The sequence below is a fragment of the Salmo trutta genome, unplaced genomic scaffold (genome assembly GCF_901001165.1).
Source record: "Salmo trutta unplaced genomic scaffold, fSalTru1.1, whole genome shotgun sequence".
NCBI lineage: Eukaryota > Metazoa > Chordata > Actinopteri > Salmoniformes > Salmonidae > Salmo > Salmo trutta.
The window spans coordinates 105,518-124,969 of NW_021822740.1; the positions used below are offsets into that span (position 1 = coordinate 105,518).

At 43.5% G+C, this 19,452-nt stretch overlaps 1 protein-coding gene across 1 annotated transcript in view; it reads right to left on the reverse strand.

The window, feature by feature from the left end:
* The window catches only part of LOC115184114 (UPF0524 protein C3orf70 homolog A), a 28,288-nt gene extending 15,581 nt beyond the window's left edge, over positions 1-12,707 (reverse strand). The window contains exon 1 of the mRNA XM_029745104.1: positions 12,107-12,707. Within this exon, the coding sequence (XP_029600964.1) occupies positions 12,107-12,281 (175 nt within the window). The 5' untranslated portion in view covers positions 12,282-12,707. The remainder of the gene's footprint in view (positions 1-12,106) is intronic.
* Positions 12,708-19,452: the final 6,745 nt, after the last annotated feature.

Below are 19,452 nucleotides of genomic sequence, written 5' to 3' on the forward strand. Positions count from 1 at the left end.
GCGGTCGTCGTCACCGACCTACTAGCCGCCGCTGATCCTTTTTTCCTTTTCGTTTGGTATGTCTTATTGTTTGCACCTGTCCCTCATTTGGTTTTTGATTTTGGTTATTTAAGCCTGGTTAGCCCGCCCAGTGTTGTGCGGGATTATTTTAACGTCAGGTTGTATTTTATCGTTGGATGTGCTGGCGATTTATTACTTGTTATTAATTGCATGCTGTGCACCTGTTTTGGGCACTTGGCAATTTACCCACGCCGTTTGTGTTGGCGTTGATCGTGTTAGCTTTTTGTTCAAAATAAACACGAAATTCTGTACCTCTGCTCTCTGCGCCTGACTCCTACCACCACTCCTAGCAACACTCTGACAAACGGTCCCTTTCTATCTAACATCACTAGCTGTGACTGATTGTCCATCACTAGCTGTGACTGATTGTCCATCACCAACGGTCCCTTTCTATCTAACATCACTAGCTGTGACTGATTGTCCATCACTAGCTGTGACTGATTGTCCATCACTAGCTGTGACTGATTGTCCATCACCAACGGTCCCTTTCTATCTAACATCACTAGCTGTGACTGATTGTCCATCACTAGCTGTGACTGATTGTCCATCACTAGCTGTGACTGATTGTCCATCACCAACGGTGTCTTTCCATCTCAGCAACAGCCATGAACAGATCACAACACATTAAGATGTGGAGGAAACAACTCTGGAACGCATGTGGAGACAAAACCTATTTTATGTCATATTGTGTAGTACAAACAGTCCCAAATACTTACAATACTGTCAGAATTGTTGCATCTTACAGGTTTCATAAAACTACAGTTGTGTAGTGACTGTTTTCAGAATGAAACATTTCAGCCACTCTAATGTAAAATGAGGCCACTGTTTTTTTTATTTTTAATAAAAAATATTCACAAAAACCATGAGTGCCAAATCCATTCCTATTTTCAGCCCTAGTTTCACTTCCTGTCGCTCTGAGTAATCACAGAGGAGAACGTGCATAGTACCACTCCAACCCAGCCTCCAGGGACGAACAAGGAAACAGACATACACACTGTATGAATAGATTTCTATTTGATCATACAGTAGTAGCTCTCAGGTTGTAGCTCTGTGTGTAGCTCTCAGGGTGTAGCTCACAGGGTGGAGCTCACAGGGTGGAGCTCACAGGGTGGAGCTCACAGGGTGGAGCTCTCAGGTTGTAGCTCACAGGGTGTAGCTCTCAGGTTGTAGCTCACAGGGTGGAGCTCTCAGGGTGGAGCTCTCAGGGTGTAGCTCTCAGGTTGTAGCTCACAGGGTGGAGCTCTCAGGGTGGAGCTCTCAGGGTGTAGCTCTCAGGTTGTAGCTCACAGGGTGTAGCTCTCAGGTTGTAGCTCACAGGGTGGAGCTCTCAGGGTGTAGCTCTCAGGTTGTAGCTCTCAGGGTGTAGTTCTCAGGGTGTAGCTCACAGGGTGTAGCTCTCAGGGTGGAGCTCTCAGGGTGTAGCTCTCAGGGTGGAGCTCTCAGGTTGGGTTCAAGCCCACCTCTGAAGTGGTGTCAACCATTGACCCCATCCCTAGCGAACACAGCTGATTAAACTAATTGCATTCTAAACTGAAGATCATGATGAGGTGATTATTGGAGTCAGGTGTGTTAGCTGGGGCTGGGACACTAATCAGGCCCTGGAGGACTGGAGTTGCCCATCCCTGTCCTAGGTTCTCTGGGTAATTCCCTTGGTAATCCCTTGGTTCTGGGTCAGTGTGGACAGTGCAGTCTCTCTGTCTGTTCAATAATGCATACTTCCTCCCCTAGCAGTCATGTAGCTAGCTCCTCTCCTCTCAAGACAGAGCATCTAGAATGACTGTTAAAACAGTGTCTACTCGGACTAGACTACATACAGTACAGTGTCTACCAGGACTAGATTACATACAGTATCTACCAGGACTAGACTACATACAGTATCTACCAGGACTAGACTACATACAGTATCTACCAGGACTAGACTACATACAGTATCTACCAGGACTAGGACTACATACAGTATCTACCAGGACTAGATTACATACAGTATCTACCAGGACTAGACTACATACAGTATCTACCAGGACTAGATTACATACAGTATCTACCAGGACTAGACTACATACAGTATCTACCAGGACTAGACTACATACAGTATCTACCAGGACTAGACTACATACAGTATCTACCAGGACTAGACTACATACAGTATCTACCAGGACTAGACTACATACAGTATCTACCAGGACTAGATTACATACAGTATCTACCAGGACTAGACTACATACAGTATCTACCAGGACTAGACTACATACAGTATCTACCAGGACTAGACTACATACAGTATCTACCAGGACTAGACTACATACAGTATCTACCAGGACTAGATTACATACAGTATCTACCAGGACTAGACTACATACAGTATCTACCAGGACTAGACTACATACAGTATGTCACGTAGAGTAGGCCAGAAGGCTAAACTGAAAAACCTCTATCAAATAAAAAGATGGCGGAGCCGCAAAAGTACTTCTGGGTGTTTATTTACATAGTGAATCTGGAAGAAAAACAACAGTACTGCCATCCAAAGTATACATTATGGGGACAGCTTAAAAACAATGCTGCCCCATCAACAGATCAATCCAAAATGGTTCCCCCTTGAACTGAAAGAGAGGCTGCTTTTTATAGGGGAAGCCCCTCCCATCAGAACATACACAGCACTAATTCATTAAGCAATTACCTTCATCAAAGCCTACATTTTCCACTCAGCTAAACATACTGAATTATATACATTGCAACACATTTCTCATGATACAATATAACACATTTATAAAATCCCATCCCTACTTCCAATGTGCCCATTCACATGAACGAGCCATTCAGGACAGGCACTACAAAGCCAGCCCGATTACCGTAGCTCTGGTCCTTAATCCCAGCATACCCAGAAGCTACAGAGATGGAGAGAGAGGAACAGAACCAAACAAACAACGCGCTCATCCATAACATTGACAAGTACAATAAACGTTGCTTAAATGAAACATGAAGGCTTGTCTGTATATTCTTTCTACCAGAAACTGTTACTGACAGGAGGTAAGAATAAAGTGTGAAATGTATGTACGTCGACCTTGTTAACGGAGCTGATAACGGAGCAGGGAGGTGCGATGAATGTGTGTGTCAGTGTACCAAACGCTGCCCGCGGCCAGTGACTGACTTCTCCGTCACACAGAATCTACCAGGACTAGATTACATACAGTATCTACCAGGACTAGACTACATACAGTATCTACCAGGACTAGACTACATACAGTATCTACCAGGACTAGACTACATACAGTATCTACCAGGACTAGACTACATACAGTATCTACCAGGACTAGACTATATACAGTATCTACCAGGACTAGATTACATACAGTATCTACCAGGACTAGATTACAAACAGTATCTACCAGGACTAGACTATATACAGTATCTACCAGGACTAGACTACATACAGTATCTACCAGGACTAGACTATATACAGTATCTACCAGGACTAGATTACATACAGTATCTACCAGGACTAGACTATATACAGTATCTACCAGGACTAGATTACATACAGTATCTACCAGGACTAGATTACATACAGTATCTACCAGGACTAGACTACATACAGTATCTACCAGGACTAGATTACATACAGTATCTACCAGGACTAGATTACATACAGTATCTACCAGGACTAGACTACATACAGTATCTACCAGGACTAGACTATATACAGTATCTACCAGGACTAGACTACATACAGTATCTACCAGGACTAGACTACATACAGTATCTACCAGGACTAGACTATATACAGTATCTACCAGGACTAGACTACATACAGTATCTACCAGGACTAGACTACATACAGTATCTACCAGGACTAGACTACATACAGTATCTACCAGGACTAGATTACATACAGTATCTACCAGGACTAGACTACATACAGTATCTACCAGGACTAGACTACATACAGTATCTACCAGGACTAGACTTACATACAGTATCTACCAGGACTAGATTACATACAGTATCTACCAGGACTAGATTACATACAGTATCTACCAGGACTAGATTACATACAGTATCTACCAGGACTAGATTACATACAGTATCTACCAGGACTAGATTACATACAGTATCTACCAGGACTAGACTACATACAGTATCTACCAGGACTAGACTACATACAGTATCTACCAGGACTAGACTACATACAGTATCTACCAGGACTAGACTATATACAGTATCTACCAGGACTAGACTACATACAGTACAGTATCTACCAGGACTAGACTACATACAGTATCTACCAGGACTAGACTACATACAGTATCTACCAGGACTAGACTACATACAGTATCTACCAGGACTAGACTACATACAGTATCTACCAGGACTAGACTATATACAGTATCTACCAGGACTAGACTACATACAGTACAGTATCTACCAGGACTAGATTACATACAGTACAGTATCTACCAGGACTAGACTACATACAGTATCTACCAGGACTAGACTACATACAGTATCTACCAGGACTAGACTACATACAGTATCTACCAGGACTAGACTACATACAGTATCTACCAGGACTAGACTATATACAGTATCTACCAGGACTAGACTACATACAGTATCTACCAGGACTAGATTACAAACAGTATCTACCAGGACTAGACTATATACAGTATCTACCAGGACTAGACTATATACAGTATCTACCAGGACTAGACTACATACAGTATCTACCAGGACTAGATTACATACAGTATCTACCAGGACTAGACTATATACAGTATCTACCAGGACTAGATTACATACAGTATCTACCAGGACTAGACTACATACATGATGACAGGTACATGTAGAGTAGAGGATGACAGGTACATGTAGAGGATGACAGGTACATGTAGAGGATGACAGCTACATGTAGAGGATGATAGCTACATGTAGAAGATGACAGCTACATGTAGAGTAGAGGATGACAGCTACATGTAGAGTAGAGGATGACAGCTACATGTAGAGTAGAGGATGACAGCTACATGTAGAGGATGACAGCTACATGTAGAGTAGAGGATGACAGCTACATGTAGAGGATGACAGGTACATGTAGAGGATGACAGCTACATGTAGAGTAGAGGATGACAGCTGCATGTAGAGGATGACAGGTACATGTAGAGGATGACAGCTACATGTTGAGTAGAGGATGACAGGTACATGTAGAGGATGACAGGTACATGTAGAGGATGACAGGTACATGTAGAGTAGAGGATGACAGGTACATGTAGAGGATGACAGCTACATGTAGAGGATGACAGGTACATGTAGAGTAGAGGATGACAGCTACATGTAGAGTAGAGGCTGACAGCTACATGTAGAGGATGACAGCTACATGTAGAGGATGACAGCTACATGTAGAGTAGAGGATGACAGCTACATGTAGAGGATGACAGCTACATGTAGAGTAGAGGATGACAGCTACATGGACAGTAGAGGATGACAGCTACATGTAGAGTAGAGGATGACAGCTACATGTAGAGTAGAGGATGACAGCTACATGTAGAGGATGACAGCTACATGTAGAGTAGAGGATGACAGCTACATGTAGAGGATGACAGCTACATGTAGAGGATGACAGGTACATGTAGAGGATGACAGCTACATGTAGAGGATGACAGCTACATGTAGAGTAGAGGATGACAGCTACACGTAGAGAATGACAGCTACATGTAGAGTAGAGGATGACAGGTACATGTAGAGGATGACAGGTACATGTAGAGGATGACAGCTACATGTTGAGTAGAGGATGACAGGTACATGTAGAGGATGACAGGTACATGTAGAGGATGACAGCCACATGTAGAGTAGAGGATGACAGCTACATGTAGAGGATGACAGCTACATGTAGAGTAGAGGATGACAGGTACATGTAGAGGATGACATCTACATGTAGAGGATGACAGCTACATGTAGAGGATGACAGCTACATGTAGAGTAGAGGATGACAGCTACATGTAGAGGATGACAGCTACATGTAGAGGATGACAGGTACATGTAGAGTAGAGGATGACAGCTACATGTAGAGGATGACAGGTACATGTAGAGGATGACAGGTACATGTAGAGGATGACAGCTACATGTAGAGTAGAGGATGACAGGTACATGTAGAGGATGACAGGTACATGTAGAGGATGACAGCTACATGTATAGTAGAGGATGACAGGTACATGTAGAGGATGACAGCTACATGTAGAGTAGAGGATGACAGCTACATGTAGAGGATGACAGCTACATGTAGAGTAGAGGATGACAGGTACATGTAGAGGATGACATCTACATGTAGAGGATGACAGCTACATGTAGAGGATGACAGCTACATGTAGAGTAGAGGATGACAGCTACATGTAGAGGATGACAGCTACATGTAGAGGATGACAGGTACATGTAGAGTAGAGGATGACAGCTACATGTAGAGGATGACAGGTACATGTAGAGGATGACAGGTACATGTAGAGGATGACAGCTACATGTAGAGTAGAGGATGACAGGTACATGTAGAGGATGACAGGTACATGTAGAGGATGACAGCTACATGTATAGTAGAGGATGACAGGTACATGTAGAGGATGACAGCTACATGTAGAGGATGACAGCTACATGTAGAGTAGAGGATGACAGCTACATGGACAGTAGAGGATGACAGCTACATGTAGAGTAGAGGATGACAGCTACATGTAGAGTAGAGGATGACAGCTACATGTAGAGGATGACAGCTACATGTAGAGTAGAGGATGACAGCTACATGTAGAGGATGACAGCTACATGTAGAGTAGAGGATGACAGGTACATGTAGAGGATGACAGCTACATGTAGAGGATGACAGCTACATGTAGAGTAGAGGATGACAGCTACACGTAGAGAATGACAGCTACATGTAGAGTAGAGGATGACAGGTACATGTAGAGGATGACAGGTACATGTAGAGGATGACAGCTACATGTTGAGTAGAGGATGACAGGTACATGTAGAGGATGACAGGTACATGTAGAGGATGACAGCTACATGTAGAGTAGAGGATGACAGCTACATGTAGAGGATGACAGCTACATGTAGAGTAGAGGATGACAGGTACATGTAGAGGATGACATCTACATGTAGAGGATGACAGCTACATGTAGAGGATGACAGCTACATGTAGAGTAGAGGATGACAGCTACATGTAGAGGATGACAGCTACATGTAGAGGATGACAGGTACATGTAGAGTAGAGGATGACAGCTACATGTAGAGGATGACAGGTACATGTAGAGGATGACAGGTACATGTAGAGGATGACAGCTACATGTAGAGTAGAGGATGACAGGTACATGTAGAGGATGACAGGTACATGTAGAGGATGACAGCTACATGTATAGTAGAGGATGACAGGTACATGTAGAGGATGACAGCTACATGTAGAGTAGAGGATGACAGCTACATGTAGAGGATGACAGCTACATGTAGAGTAGAGGATGACAGGTACATGTAGAGGATGACATCTACATGTAGAGGATGACAGCTACATGTAGAGGATGACAGCTACATGTAGAGTAGAGGATGACAGCTACATGTAGAGGATGACAGCTACATGTAGAGGATGACAGGTACATGTAGAGTAGAGGATGACAGCTACATGTAGAGGATGACAGGTACATGTAGAGGATGACAGGTACATGTAGAGGATGACAGCTACATGTAGAGTAGAGGATGACAGGTACATGTAGAGGATGACAGGTACATGTAGAGGATGACAGCTACATGTATAGTAGAGGATGACAGGTACATGTAGAGGATGACAGGTACATGTAGAGGATGACAGCTACATGTAGAGGATGACAGGTACATGTAGAGTAGAGGATGACAGGTACCCCACTCCACACACATACACTCCCCCCCACTTTTGACCAGAGTCCTATGGGGTAGTGCACTAAATAGGTAATAGGGTGCTATTTGGGATGACGACATACAGACAGACGGTGGTTTTAAGCCTGTAGACGCAAGCAGGAAGTAGTACACAACTACACACATGTAATTTCCTGCTCCCCCAGAGGACATCATGTTTCTTCCTGTTTATTATCACATTACTTCTCAGACTGTTAATTCACTATTTATTATTCATGAACTATGTTAACTATAACCCCTGTCTAATTTACACTTGCTGTTTATTATTAATGACCTATATTAACTATAACCCCTGTCTAATTTACACTTCCTGTTTATTATTAATGACCTATATTAACTATAACCCCTGTCTAATTTACACTTCCTGTTCATTATTAATGACCTATATTAACTATAACCCCTGTCTAATTTACACTTCCTGTTTATTATTAATGACCTATATTAACTATAACCCCTGTCTAATTTACACTTGCTGTTTATTATTAATGACCTATATTAACTATAACCCCTGTCTAATTTACACTTCATACTCTTCATATAATATTATGTATAACAACGGCGTCGTCGGTGGGAGAACTATAGACACTATTCATATAATATGCAGAGTGGAGGTGATGGAAACATGGCTGTAACAGCCTCAGCACTGTTTGTTTCCATAGGAGAGAGAGAGAGAGAGAGCTGTTGCCATCCCTCCTTCCCACCAGTGGGATACCTCTGTTAATGCTGACAGCAGTTTCTGAATCATCTAGGATGGGAGGAGAGGGAGGCTGGGTGTGGAGGGATCACAAATGGCAACGGGCCGGATGGTTTGATAGGGCTTGACGGACCAGAGAGGTCAAGTGGCAGCTGACCTATAACCTCTGAGGCTGACCCCTCTCTGCCTGTCCTCTCAGTGATCACTCAGCCCAGAGACTGTCCTGTCAGTGATCACTCAGCCCAGAGACTGTCCTGTCAGTGATCACTCAGCCCAGAGACAGTCAGCCCAGAGTCAGTCAGCCCAGAGACAGTCAGCCCAGAGACAGTCAGCCCAGAGACAGTCAGCCCACAGAGAGCTGTGTGTTGGTGTTCTGTGTATAACATTAGTGTGTTCAGGCTATAGAATACAGTCTGACTGTGAGATACTTTTTGAAATGCCATCCTCTGTCACTTCAGCTTGACACAAATTCAATGTTGTTTTGGCGGCCGGCCCGGAGATACAGGACTGCTTGACTTTACCCATCACAATAACAATGCAGCAAAAGGAGAATGGAGGAGCATTACAGAGGATGGAGGCTGACAGCCATGCAGCAACCAGTTACTGAGCAGTACTGTGAAGTCAACAGCCAGGACAGATGGCTGTGTTACTGATACAGAAAAGGAAACTGACTGACAACACATTTCACAAGCTTTTCTAGGGTCTCACTACTCCAAAACGTACATCCATATGGACAAAGACGCACAGGCACGGACACAGATACGCACACAAACACACACGTCAAACCCTTGGTCCCTGGTTAAACACAGGGCTTTGTGGTCCCTGGGTAAACACAGGGCTTTATGGTCCCTGGTTAAACATTCCCTCCCCTCTTCCTCTCTTCCTCCCTACCCTCTTCCTTCCTCCCTCCCTCACGTCCTCCCTCCCTCCCTCACTTCCTCCCCTATCCCTCCCTTCCTCACTCCCTCCCCTTTTCCTCCCTCTTCCATTTCCCCTCTCTCTCCCCCTTCTCCCTCCCTCCCTCCCCTCTCCCTCCCTCCTTAGTTGACTGAGGAAGACTTAAACTAACTCTCTCTGGGACTCAGTCTCCATGCTACTCTAATGGGTGCTAGTCTAGACAGATACAGTTCCAGACACTCCTTTGAAAGTGTAATATTTACTCCAAACACTTTGCTGCTGAAGGTACAGTAGACACTTGATAAATGCAGTGTGTCTGATGATTAGGTGTAGTGGGGATGTTGGGCACACACACACACACACACACACACACACACACACACACACACACACACACACACACACACATACACACACACACACACACAAACCGCATACCACACACACACACGCACGCACACACACACACACACACACACACACACACAACCACACACACGCACGCACACACACACACAACCACACACACGCACACACACACACACACACAACCACACACCACACACACAACCGCATACCACACACACACAACCACACACAACCGCATACCACACACACACACACACACACACACTCTCTCTATCCCTCAGTATTGGCTTGGTCTTCTATCACCTGTTTTTACCACGTGTAACCTGGTCTTTCAGACAGTGAGGAAGTGAACCTGCCCTCTACTGGTGGCTGAGTGTAACTTCACTCAGTTTCACTACTTGGTGTTGTAATACATTATTAACAATGTAATAATACCTTCATCATAACCCAGCTGTTGTAGTGCAGAGAAACAAGATAATACCTTCATCATACACCAGCTGTTGTAGTGCAGAGAAACAAGATAATACCTTCATCATGCACCAGCTGTTGTAGTGCAGAGAAACAAGATAATACCTTCATCATACACCAGCTGTTGTAGTGCAGAGAAACAAGATAATACCTTCATCATACACCAGCTGTTGTAGTGGAGAGAAACAAGATAATACCTTCATCATACATCAGCTGTTGTAGTGCAGAGAAACAAGATAATACCTTCATCATACACCAGCTGTTGTAGTGCAGAGAAACAATATAATACCTTCATCATACACCAGCTGCTGTAGTGCAGAGAAACAATATGATACCTTCATCATACACCAGCTGTTGTAGTGCAGAGAAACAAGATAATACCTTCATCATACACCAGCTGTTGTAGTGCAGAGAAACAAGATAATACCTTCATCATACACCAGCTGTTGTAGTGCAGAGAAACAATATAATACCTTCATCATACACCAGCTGTTGTAGTGCAGAGAAACAATATAATACCTTCACCATACACCAGCTGTTGTAGTGCAGAGAAACAATATAATACCTTCATCATACACCAGCTGTTATAGTGCAGAGAAACAAGATAATATCTTCATCATACACCAGCTGTTGTAGTGCAGAGAAACAAGATAATACCTTCATCATACTCCAGCTGTTGTAGTGGAGAGAAACAAGCTTGTTGCCCAAAAACATCCTTTGGTGTAGAGAGAGCTAACTGTAGTTTATAACATCAAGGTCCAGACAGTGATCCTCAGTACTCTAGTCTGGCAGTCCTGTCTGGATTCTTGGAGACGTGGTCATGAGATTGTTATAAATTGTAAGACAGTGTAGTCTATTTAGTCATCTCAGTAGCCAACTGCTGAGGCTGAGCTGCAAGACAGACATGGTCTGTTGATGAATAAGAGGTTGAATGAATTCAGTATCTTTAACATCATTCATTCACTCTCTATCAGCAGCTTCCAGCTGTGAGGGTGACAGTCCATGAATGGTACTCTGTCTGTCTGTCTGTCTGTCTGTCTGTCTGTCTGTCTGTCTGTCTGTCTGTCTGTCTGTCTGTCTGTCTGTCTGAACCACTGAGCCAACATTGAATAACTAGGAACAATGTTCTAGCCTGCTACAGGTTTAGCTGAATTTAGGCTGTGCATTTAAATGTGTAGTCTAACCAATCAGAATGCCTGTGTTGACTTGTCCTATCCAGCTAAGGAGATGGATGTCTGGTTTCCAACAAGCCAACAAAAACGGACGAGGGCTGCACTGCCCTACCAAGCAAAAAGGCAGTAACTGCTCATTTGGTCGAAAATGAGTTAATGTCATTTTTGCTACATTAAATACATGTTAATCATGTGAACAAGTATCCTGCCTCTCTTGTATTGTGTTTTGGAGAAAATAGGGGTCATGTTAGCAGTAACTGCATAAAGTTACTGTGAAACCAAGGTAAATAAAAGTCATTTTTCTCAGTTCCACGCTATGAGCAGTTACTGTCTTTTTGCTTGGTAGGGCAGTATAATTGTCTGAAGTCAAACAATAGGCTGCTATTCTTGTAAACATTCACATATAACAGGCTATTTATAGACATTGATGTTCTCCTTCCAACCAGGGAGTGAGGGGAGAGCACAGCTAAGCACATGGACAACCCAGAGAATGGTGAGACATCGACGGGCTTTAAGCAAGGCTACTTACAGTGACACCATCCCAAGTGGCAGCACCAGTGGAGCTTGAAGCACTTCCCATGGCTGTGTGTTGCGCAGATGGACAGTCCGTCGCACGGGAGAAAGTCCGGTCTCCCCGCGCAGCTCCGGGCCAACGCCTGTGCCTCGTCCAACTTCTCGCTCTTCCGTCCGCCCGACGCGGCCATCGCGCAGCGCAACCCCAGGATCAAACGCACGCCGTGTAACCCATCTGAGAACGCAGCTTTAGCCCACCAGCCAAAAATGGTCCCAAAACCTCAGCAAACGCCAAATGTCTAACCAGGGAGGAAACTCCAAAGCGTGACGCAAACGAGTTAAATGTGGCACGGTTGTAGCCAACCCCCCAATCAGCACAGAGAGAATCAAAATGCGATGAAAGTTCCAGTTCCAAGAATAATATAGACAGCTGTTTTACGTAAACATCTGGATCTCCAGCCGCTGGAATTATTTTCTGTAAACGTCGACTATGTTATATCAGCCAGAGAGATTTCCGAGCGGATCCCATGTCAGGCTTTCATCCTACAGCCTGCCCTCTATCAGCCTGACAAGAGACTCCTCTGTCTGTTGATGAAGCCCTCGCCGTTTCCTTCCTCTTAGGCTATCCCCTCCTCCTCTCTCTTTCTCTCTCTCCAGTTCCGTTCAGCCATAAAGGAAGTCCGATATTTGGTCTATTGTCCTCATTTTTGGCTGTAATAGCCTTTCCTCCGAAATCATAACTGATTCAGATGAAAGTAATCATGTAAACAAAGCCTATAATTTGAATCAGAAGCAACCTTCTGAAGATATATATAGGTCATTCTGTTAACGGATCCTTCATTTTTTTACATTTTATTTTATTCATGTGACCTTTATTTAACTAGGCCAATCAGTAAAGAAAAACATCTTATTTACAATGACGGCCTAACATAAGGCGGAAAAAAATAGGACAAAACACACATCATGACCAGAGAGACACCACAAACCTACATAAAGTGAGACCTCAGACAACAGCATAGCATGGTAGCAACACAACATGACAACACAGCATGGTAGCAACACAACATGACAACACAGCATGGTAGCAACACAACATAACAACAACATGGTAGAAACAAAACATGGAACAAACATTATTGGGCACAGACAACAGCACAAGGGGCAAGAAGGTAGAAACAACAATACATCACGTGAAGCAGCCACAACTGTCAGTAAGAGTGTCCATGATTGAGTCTTTGAATGAAGAGATGGAGATAAAACTGTCCTGTTTGAGTGTTTGTTGCAGCTTGTTCCAGTCGCTAGAGGAGCGACCCAGAGATGTGTGTGCTGGCAGAACGGATGTTGTATGTGGAGGATGAGGGCTGCAGTAGGGGGGAGTGAGGCCTACAGTAAGAGTGTTTTATAAATAGTATCAACCAGTGGATCTTGCAACGGGTATACAGAGATGACCAGTTTACAGAAGAGTATAGTTTACAGGGCTCCCGAGTGGCGCAGCGGTCTAAGGCACTGCACCTCAGCGGTCTAAGGCACTGCACCTCTGGTTCGAATCCAGGCTGTACCACAAACAGCCGGGATTGGGAGTCCCATAGAGCGGCAGACAATTGGTCCAGCGTCGTCCGGGTTTGGTTGGTGTAGGCCATCATTGTAAATAAGAATTTGTTCTTGCCTAGTTAAATAAAGGTTCAATTTAAAAAGAAAAAGAAATATATATATATATTTTTTTTTAAATGTGTTTTTAAATGTGTTTGTGTTGTTATATATATATTTATATACTGCTCAAAAAAATAAAGGGAACACTTAAACAACACAATGTAACTCCAAGTCAATCACACTTCTGTGAAATCAAACTGTCCACTTAGGAAGCAACACTGATTGACAATAAATTTCACATGCTGTTGTGCAAATGGAATAGACAACACGTGGAAATTATAGGCAATAAGCAAGACACCCCCAATAAAGGAGTGGTTCTGCAGGTGGAGACCACAGACCACTTCTCAGTTCCTATGCTTCCTGGCTGATGTTTTGGTCACTTTTGAATGCTGGCGGTGCTTTCACTCTAGTGGTAGCATGAGACGGAGTCTACAACCCACACAAGTGGCTCAGGTAGTGCAGCTCATCCAGGATGGCACATCAATGCGAGCTGTGGCAAGAAGGTTTGCTGTGTCTGTCAGCGTAGTGTCCAGAGCATGGAGGCACTACCAGGAGACAGGCCAGTACATCAGGAGACGTGGAGGAGGCCGTAGGAGGGCAACAACCCAGCAGCAGGACCGCTACCTCCGCCTTTGTGCAAGGAGGAGCAGGAGGAGCACTGGCAGAGCCCTGCAAAATGACCTCCAGCAGGCCACAAATGTGCATGTGTCTGCTCAAACGGTCAGAAACAGACTCCATGAGGGTGGTATGAGGGCCCGACGTCCACAGGTGGGGGTTGTGCTTACAGCCCAACACCGTGCAGGACGTTTGGCATTTGCCAGAGAACACCAAGATTGGCAAATTCGCCACTGGCGCCCTGTGCTCTTCACAGATGAAAGCAGGTTCACACTGAGCACGTGACAGACGTCACAGAGTCTGGAGACGCCGTGGAGAACGTTCTGCTGCCTGCAACATCCTCCAGCATGACCGGTTTGGCGGTGGGTCAGTCATGGTGTGGGGTGGCATTTCTTTGGGGGCCCGCACAGCCCTCCATGTGCTCACCAGAGGTAGCCTCACTGCCATTAGGTACCGAGATGAGATCCTCAGACCCCTTGTGAGACCATATGCTGGTGCGGTTGGCCCTGGGTTCCTCCTAATGCAAGACAATGCTAGACCTCATGTGGCTGGAGTGCGTCAGCAGTTCCTGCAAGAGGAAGGCATTGATGCTATGGACTGGCCCGTCCGTTCCCCAGACCTGAATCCAATTGAGCACATCTGGGACATCATGTCTCGCTCCATCCACCAACGCCACGTTGCACCACAGACTGTCCAGGAGTTGGCGGATGCTTTAGTCCAGGTCTGGGAGGAGATCCCTCAGGAGACCATCCGCCACCTCTTCAGGAGCATGCCCAGGCGTTATAGGGAGGTCATACAGGCACGTGGAGGCCACACACACTACTGAGCCTCATTTTGACTTGTTTTAAGGACATTACATCAAAGTTGGATCAGCCTGTAGTGTGGTTTTCCACTTTAATTTTGAGTGTGACTCCAAATCCAGACCTCCATGGGTTGATAAATTGGATTTCCATTGATTATTTTTGTGTGATTTTGTTGTCAGCACATTCAACTATGTAAAGAAAAAAGTATTTAACAAGATTATTTCTTTCATTCAGATCTAGGATGTGTTGTTTAAGTGTTCCCTTTATTTTTTTGAGCAGTGTATATATTGCAGTGATGTGTCCTTTAAGGAGCATTGGTGGCAAATCTGATGGCCGAATGGTGAAGAACATCCAGCCGCTCGAGAGCAGCCTTATTCATTTGAACCTGAAATTCCAGGTAATAAGAACTCCTATACAGAATAATATATATACCAGTCAACAGTTTGGACACATCTACTCATTCCAGGGTTTTTCTTGTTTTTTACTATTTTCTACATTGTAGAATAAAAAATAAAAAGATATATCCAAGAGTGTGCAAAGCTGTCATCAAGGCAAAGGGTGGCTACTTTGAAGAATCTCAAATATAAAATATATTTTGATTTGTTTAACACTTTTTTGGTTACTACTTGATTCCATATGTGTTATTTCATAGTTTTGATGTCTTCACTATTATTCTACAATATAGAAAATAGTAAAAATAAAGAAAAACCCTGGAATGAGTAGGTGTGTCCAAACTTGTGACTGGTATTGTATATATATTTTTTACTATGTCATTTCATTGAGAGTAGTTAAATGCTGAAATCCTTGACTTCCAGTAATAATGAAAAATACTACTACTACTACTGCACACACATGCACACACACACATAGCATAGAGTGAGCCATTAATTCATTAAAGGGCCATTTATAATAACAGGAATAAAAAGTAGCAACAGAAATGCTGTGTTGAAGCCAGCATGACTTAAGAAACATGAAAGAGACCAGTGATATGGAATAAATCCTCAAAGGAATAGAAAGAAAATCTGGCCAATATTCTGATTCTGCTCTGTGCTTCAAAAGGCTTCTGGTACAACACTGTATCACATTCACATCACATGATTTCCCTGTGTGTGTTGTGTGTGTGTTGTTCGTGTGTGTGTTTGTGTGTTGTTTGTGTGTGTGTTGTTTGTGTGTTGTTTGTGTGTGTGTTGTTTGTGTGTGTGTTGTTTGTGTGTGTGTTGTTCGTGTGTTGTTCATGTGTGTGTGTGTTGTTCATGTGTGTGTGTGTTGTTCGTGTCTGTGTGTTGTTCGTGTTGTCTGGGTTGTTTGTGTGTATGTGTGTGTGTGTTGTTTGTGTGTGTGTGTTGTTTGTACATGTTTGTGTGTGTGTGTGTTGTTTGTGTGTGTTGTTTGTCTGTGTGTGTGTGTGCGTGTGTGTGTTGTTTGTGTGTGAGTGTTGTTTGTGTGTGTTGTTTGTGTGTGTGTTGTTTTTAATTGTGTGTGTTTGTGTGTGTTGTGTGTGCCTGTTGTTCGTGTGTGCCTGTTGTTTAATGTGTGTTGTGTGTGTGTTGTTTTTAATTGTGTGTGTGTGTGTGTGTGTGTGTGTGTGTGTGTGTGTGTGTGTGTGTGTGTCATGTTTTGGGTGAGAGGCTGAGATGATGTCCTCAGCACACCACTGGGAAGGGCTGCATACAAACAACCCTGTAGAGTCAGTACAGCTGTGGCCCATCTGACCTGTGTGTGTTGTGCGTGTGCGTGTGCGTGTGTTGTGTGCGTGTGCGTGTGTGTGTTGTGTGTGTTGTGTGTTGTATGTGTGTGCGTGCGTGTGTTGTGTGTGTGTGTTGTGCGTGTGCGTGTGCGTGTGTGCGTGCGTGTGTTGTGTGTGTGTGTTGTGCGTGTGCGTGTGTTGTGTGTGTTCGTGCGTGTGTGTGTGTTGTGTGTTGTGTGTTGTGTGCGTGTTGTGTGTGTGGGTGTGCGTGTGTTGTGTGTGTGTGTGCGTGTGTGTGTTTTGTGTGTGCGTGTGCATGTGTTGTGTGTGTCTGCGTGTGTGTGCGTGTGTGTGTTGTGTGTGCGTGTGCATGTGTTGTATGTGTCTGCGTGTGTGTGCTTGTGTTGTGTGTGTGTGTGCGTGTGTTGTGTGTGCGTGTGTTGTGTGTGTTGTGTGTGTGTGTGTGTGCGTGTGTTGTGTGTGCGTGTGCTGTGCGTGTGTTGTGTGTGTGTGCGTGTGTTGTGTGTTGTGTGTGCGTGTGTTGTGTGTGTGCGTGTGTTGTGTGGGGTGTGTGCGTGTGTTGTGTGTGTGTGTTGTGTGTGTGCGTGTTGTGTGTGTGCGTGTGTTGTGTGTGTGTGTGTTGTGTGTGTGTGTGCGTGTGTTGTGTGTGTATGTGTGTGCGTGTGTTGTGTGTGTGTGTGTTGTGTGTGTGTGTTGTGTGCGTGTGTGTGTGTTGTGTGTGCGTGCGTGTTGTGTGCGTTTGTTGCGTGTGTGTGTTGTCTGTTGTGTGTGTGTGTGCATGTGCGTATTTGGAAACAAGAATTTTAAAAAATCACAGTAATTTCAATGGTCTTGAATCTTGAAACATATTAAAAATAGGGTCTTCTAGTAACTCCCAAAACTGTCTATAGATGTCACGTCCTGACCAGTAAAGGGGTCATTTTGTTATTGTAGTTGGTCAGAACGTGGCAGGGGTGTCTTTGTTTTGTGTCTTTCAGGGTTTTTGGTTTATGTTCTATGTTTTCTATTTCTATGTGGGTTTTCTAGTTTGTCTATTTCTATGTTAGTTTTGGGAACGACCTCCAATTAGAAGCAGCTGGTTGTCGTTGCTTCTAATTGGAGGCCATATTTAAGTGGGTTTATGTTCTCTTGTGTTTGTGGGTGGTTGTTTCTATGTATAGCCTTACAGGACTGTCGTTCGTTTTCTTGTTTTCTTTAGTGGTCACATTTAAAAAATAAAAGTATAAGTATGGACACTTACCGCGCTGCGTATTGGTCCGATATTTCTCACTCCTCAGAAGACGAAGATTATGACAATAGAATTCAACTTGTTCTCAGCTTGCCTACCTGGTTAAATAAAGGTGAAATAAATAAAAAAAACTGACAGGCCATCAGGGCCAGGTGATTTCCCTTTTTTCATTGAATTCAGAGCCTCTCTAATTTCTTCAATTGACACAGGTGAATCGCAAACTGAGTGGAAATCATCCTCAATTACAGGGACATAACTGAATGTGGCAAATGTAGCTTCCACAACCATCTTCCTGAAATTGTGAGTTGTAAAGGTTTTCGTAAAAGGAATTGACAAATGTTGACATTGCAATAGAATCTTTGCATAACACATCAATTTTGAGTGCAGTTATAGATTTTCTTAAGTGCATCAGCTCTTTGGCACATTTAATGGCTCTGACTTTATATTTGAAAAAGTCCCATCTACTTCTGTGACCCAAGTCTTTTCTTGCAAAGATATCTTTGGCTAATGATTTGATGTTTCCAATGACAATAGGATCTTTAAGAAGTGTGTTGTTTAATTTCCAATATCCTCGAGTACCTTTTGATTTATTTAGTAGCTTGTAAAATCAGGGGAATCATGTGATCAGAAAAGGAGCCAAGTGATGATCTACATCTATAACAAATTGTAACAGAACGGGTGAATTAGGAATACATCTATTCTAGATTTCCGTGACATAGTTTTGTTGGTCCAGGTATAACCCTTTGCATCTGGATTGAAATAACGCCAGGCATCATCAACAGAGAGATCCTTGCATAATGTAGGGATGATATTGCTATTTTGAAGGCTTTGACTCGTTGTAGGAGGAAAACGATCAAGATGCATCAGGTGTTTCATTAAAATCCCCTGAAATTATTAGAAAAAGCCTCTGAGTTGCTTAAATCCTGTATTTTCCTGGTAAATTGGGTAAAAAGGGTCTTATTTGGAGCATGTGAGTTATGTCCATATACATTACAGATGATGAAAATATCATTGTCAAGTTTAACAGTTACTATGACCCATCTCCCATCCTGTGAAGATGTTGATTCTAGAATTTTGCCTTTAAACTTGTGAATAAGTGTCAAAACACCAGCAGAATGTGTCACGTCCTGACCATAGAAAGCTGTTATTTTCTATGGTAGAGTAGGTCAGGGCGTGACATTTTTTTCTTCTAGTTTAGATTTTCTATGTTATGTTCTAGTTTTGTATTTCTATGTTGGGCTTTTTTTGGGATGATCTCCAATTAGAGGCAGCTGGTCATCGTTGTCTAATTGGGGATCATACTTAAGTAGTTGTTTTTCCCCACCTGGGTTTGTGGGAGATTGTTTTTGAGTAAGTGT